At 39.9% G+C, this 3,818-nt stretch overlaps 1 protein-coding gene across 4 annotated transcripts in view; it reads right to left on the bottom strand.

Annotated features, from left to right (window-relative positions):
* Nucleotides 1–3,818, bottom strand: part of pde5ab (phosphodiesterase 5A, cGMP-specific, b) — a 114,862-nt gene that overhangs the window by 59,689 nt on the left and 51,355 nt on the right. For all 4 annotated transcript variants that reach the window (XM_005753202.1, XM_005753203.1, XM_005753199.1 and 1 more), the window contains exons 4-7: nt 1,659–1,748; nt 881–952; nt 484–573; nt 253–390 (exon numbers count right to left, since the gene is read on the bottom strand). In XM_005753202.1, coding sequence (XP_005753259.1) covers nt 253–390; nt 484–573; nt 881–952; nt 1,659–1,748 — 390 coding nt within the window. The remainder of the gene's footprint in view (nt 1–252; nt 391–483; nt 574–880; nt 953–1,658; nt 1,749–3,818) is intronic.

Here is a 3,818-nt window from a genome sequence, read left to right as displayed (position 1 = left end):
AGCACAAACCCAAAACCCAGTATCTAAAATCCCAAAACACAAACCATCCCAAAACAGCCCAAGAATAATAAAGAGAATAATAACAATAAGGAACACAAACACAAAGTCACTGAGTCATGGCCGCAGGACCATGACACATTTAGCCAGTAAATCGTATCACCTCAGTTTGCATTCTTTGAAAATAGATTTTGCACACCAAGTACAGAAACATTAGCATGTTGCGAGCATGTGTGTTAGTGTGTGTGTGCTGACCATTGAGTCCTCGTCAGCGATGAAGACGGTACAAGCCTGGGCCTGCATGAAGGACAGGATGGTTCCTGCAATCTTTCTCAGTAAAACCTCCAGACACTGCTGCTCCTCAAAGATCAGACTGGCCAGGTCCAGCAACACCTACAAACACATACACACACATAAACATCATTTATGGATCTGAGCGTGACTGTATGTTCACACTAACCTTCAGAAAAACACATTCGCACACACCTGATTGCGTCTGTTTTCCAGCTGCGACGTCTCGTACAGCTGTGCGTTGTGTAGTACGATGCCTGAAAACGCCAAATAAGCTGAGAAGTCCTGTTGGAAAGAAACAGAGCAACATCTGAGTACCAGAAAGAGAGGAAAAATAAAGGGAAAAATGTACGCAAAAAGATAAATTAGCAAATTAGAGAGCAAGGAGAGGATGACATGAGCAGGGAAATATGGAGAAAGAAGGATTTTATTAAAGGATGGCTTCTTAATCTGATTCGCAGTTATATTTTAACAGATATAAGTCATATTGTCCAACACAAGTACAAAGTAACACACTTTGATGATGTCTTGGTGAAAATTCAAATGTTTTTAAATTGAGAAAGTGTTATTTTAGGTGGAACCATGATGTAACCTTTTCATCCTGCTCAGTGAAGGCTCCACCGTCCCCGCATTTCTTGTTTATAGCCTGAGCCACTCCAACTACCTGCGATAAATCAAATGAAAACGTTAAGTGAAAACCAGCAAATCTTAGCAAAATAACATATTAAACTAGTATTGCAATAAGAAGGGAAACATCATCAGTCTGAATGTGCACTGATGTGAGCATACTTCATTCATATTACATTTAAATTATCTGCTAATTAATGTTATTAAAAGTTATACTAATAGGAAAACTGGAAGTTTGGTTTGGATAAGACATATCAAGGTTCTTTTTAAATGGAGAATGGGGGCACAAATCTATGTAATGTTTTAATGGCTGCAGAGGCTCACACAACTGCAAATCACGAGTCATGTCATAATGCATGAATTATCTTTAGCTTCTCTCAAAGATGCATGCTCAATCATCGTCCAGATGCATGCCCAGTAAGGGGCTTCTCTAAAAGAATTAAAAAGAATTAAAAAGAATAAAAGAATGTGCCTTTTAAAAGAATAAGTACAGTAAACTCTGCCAAACTGCTAAGCTGTGTGTGGAGAGTCTTATTGCTAGTACGCTGGAGAGAAAAAAGAAAAGGTTGTCAAAAAAGAAACGCTTTCTCAAGCAGATAATTCGAGATCTCAGATTTGATTGCTGTAATAGCCAGTACACACTGGACAAGAAGCCCCACTAGAATTTAAACATCTTATCTATGTAAAGGTAAAGTAAGGTTTAAAACAAACCATAACAAATTATATTGGTCATGGCATCTCACCTCGTCTCTGTGGTTCTTGATAGGCAGACAAAGGATACTTTGGGTTTTGTAACCTGTGAAGTGGTCGACCTCAGCGTTAAACCTGGGGTCCTGGGGGAACAAGAACATGCATATAACCCTTTTCAAAGAGCTGCTATCAAACATTTTGATACTTACATTAGCTTTCAATAGACACTCTTGTGGTTTTTTGCGCTGTAGCTTTTGAATGAAAATGCAAAAGCAATATTGTGATCCTAACCCTGTGAGCCAAAAGGTTTATGCTTCAAACATCTCTGAATGCTCAGCTTTTTGTGTTTTTGTAGTGTATCAAAGTACAAGCTGTTCAACAAGCAGGCGTGAGGCACTCCCATCTGTTGAACAACCAGTTCAATGACCTGTACTCACCACAATTGGGTGTCCAATTTGCATAAAGAAGCAGATACTCTGTAGTAGCTGAACACCTGCAGCTACAATCATTATGCAAACAAATGCCTCGCTCTTCTCCAAAACAAACACCTCACGTGCATTAGAACTCTTATTGTTTGGGATGAGTGACAAAGAGGCTAACAAGAGCATACTAGGACCGCGGATGGAGACATGTTTTGTTTAGAGAACTATTCCCCTGTTTGCAGCTCTGCCACCCACCAGCTGACCTTTAAACACTCGGCTTCTGTGTCCATTTCTATGATTCTCTAGACCCAAGAGATTTGTGGGTTTGTGTGTTGACAAAAACATGCATACAAGAGGAGTCCTACACTGACTTCTCAGTTACACTCTTAACACAGCAAGTAATGGATTATATGACTGGCTCAGCCCTCAGTGGTGTACACACCGCCGTGTGTTGATACTATGAAAACAATACAGGCACACAGTGCATCATGCAAACAATGTACAATCTGTAGTAGCTTCATGTCCAGTGCTGCAATACAAAGTATAATAGGGAGCGCCAGAGCACTTTGGTCTCAGACTGCATTCTCTAAAGGTAGAATGGGAGGCAGAGCTGTCAGATATCAGGACCCTCCCAGTTTGGGTTCTGGAGACAAACACCTCTATTTTTAGGATTTCTTTTACCCTTCTTCTACCCTCGCCTCTTTTTGCTACCCATGTGTTTTATATACAACTACTGCATGCCCTCAACTTTTACCTTTTCTCTCCCATAGTTTGTGTTTAGTCCTTATCTCTGTATACGCTCCTTTTTTCTCATCTCTCTTCACTTCACTGCTGCTCCTCCCTTCAACTGATTTTACCAGGGATCTCTTTGTGTAAAGAGGGGGATACTGATAAGGAAGAATTCATTAAATTGCTGCTGCTTTCTCTATAACATTGTAGGCTTTACCTTACAGTACAAAGCACCTAGAGGTGACTGTTGTGAATTAGTGCTATATAAATAAAACAATAAATAAAAGTTTAAAAAAAAAATTGAATTAAATAGTATTACAGGTTGTATTGCTTTTTGTCAGCATGTGTTCGAGCTGTTCAGTAGTTTTTTTGAAAGAATTATCACCTCAAAACTCAATCTGTTGCTTTAATTTTCTCAGAAATCCTTAATTTCAGTATAAATTATATGACTCATTTTCTACACAGTGAAAGGCCATTCAGTGAGACACAGCACTTTGGCAAACATTTGGTTCCATTCCTGAAAAGGTGCTCCCAGTTTAATTCAGCAATCCAGCACGCAGCACTAATAAGCTGATCACCGTCCACACACACACACAAGCTCCTTTGTAAATTGGTTTGGTCCAGGCTATTTCGAAAACACATTATTTAGTCCACTCCAGAGAGAGCTGTATTAATATAAACGGGCAGAGGTGGAGCTGTTTTGGCCTGTGCTGCTGAAGTCAATGTAATCCTGTGCAGACTAATGCGAAGTTAAAGATCCAATCAGAGGGTTGGGGACTCCGTCAGATGATGTCGATAGACTTCCTGGAAGCAGTACGAGGTTCTGCAGCAGCACACAGGCATGTGTGTTCACACACACACACAGCTTGCCACATCTACACTGACTGTCAGACTAACACACTGCATTTACCAACACAGCTGCAGTTGTGGCAGGGAGGCGATGCATACACAAACATTACGCATTATTATATTTGAACACAAATAAGAGGAACTATAAAGCAAATAAGGTCAGCCATAGAAGCACAAATTAAATCTGACCTGGAAAAAAAATCTCATATGTGC

Source organism: Pundamilia nyererei, unplaced genomic scaffold, assembly GCF_000239375.1.
Source record: "Pundamilia nyererei isolate P.nyererei 1_Seehausen unplaced genomic scaffold, PunNye1.0 scaffold00411, whole genome shotgun sequence".
Taxonomy (NCBI): Eukaryota; Metazoa; Chordata; class Actinopteri; order Cichliformes; family Cichlidae; genus Pundamilia; species Pundamilia nyererei.
The sequence above is the reverse complement of the archived record's forward strand: the minus strand, read 5'-3'. Positions and strand labels throughout refer to the sequence as shown.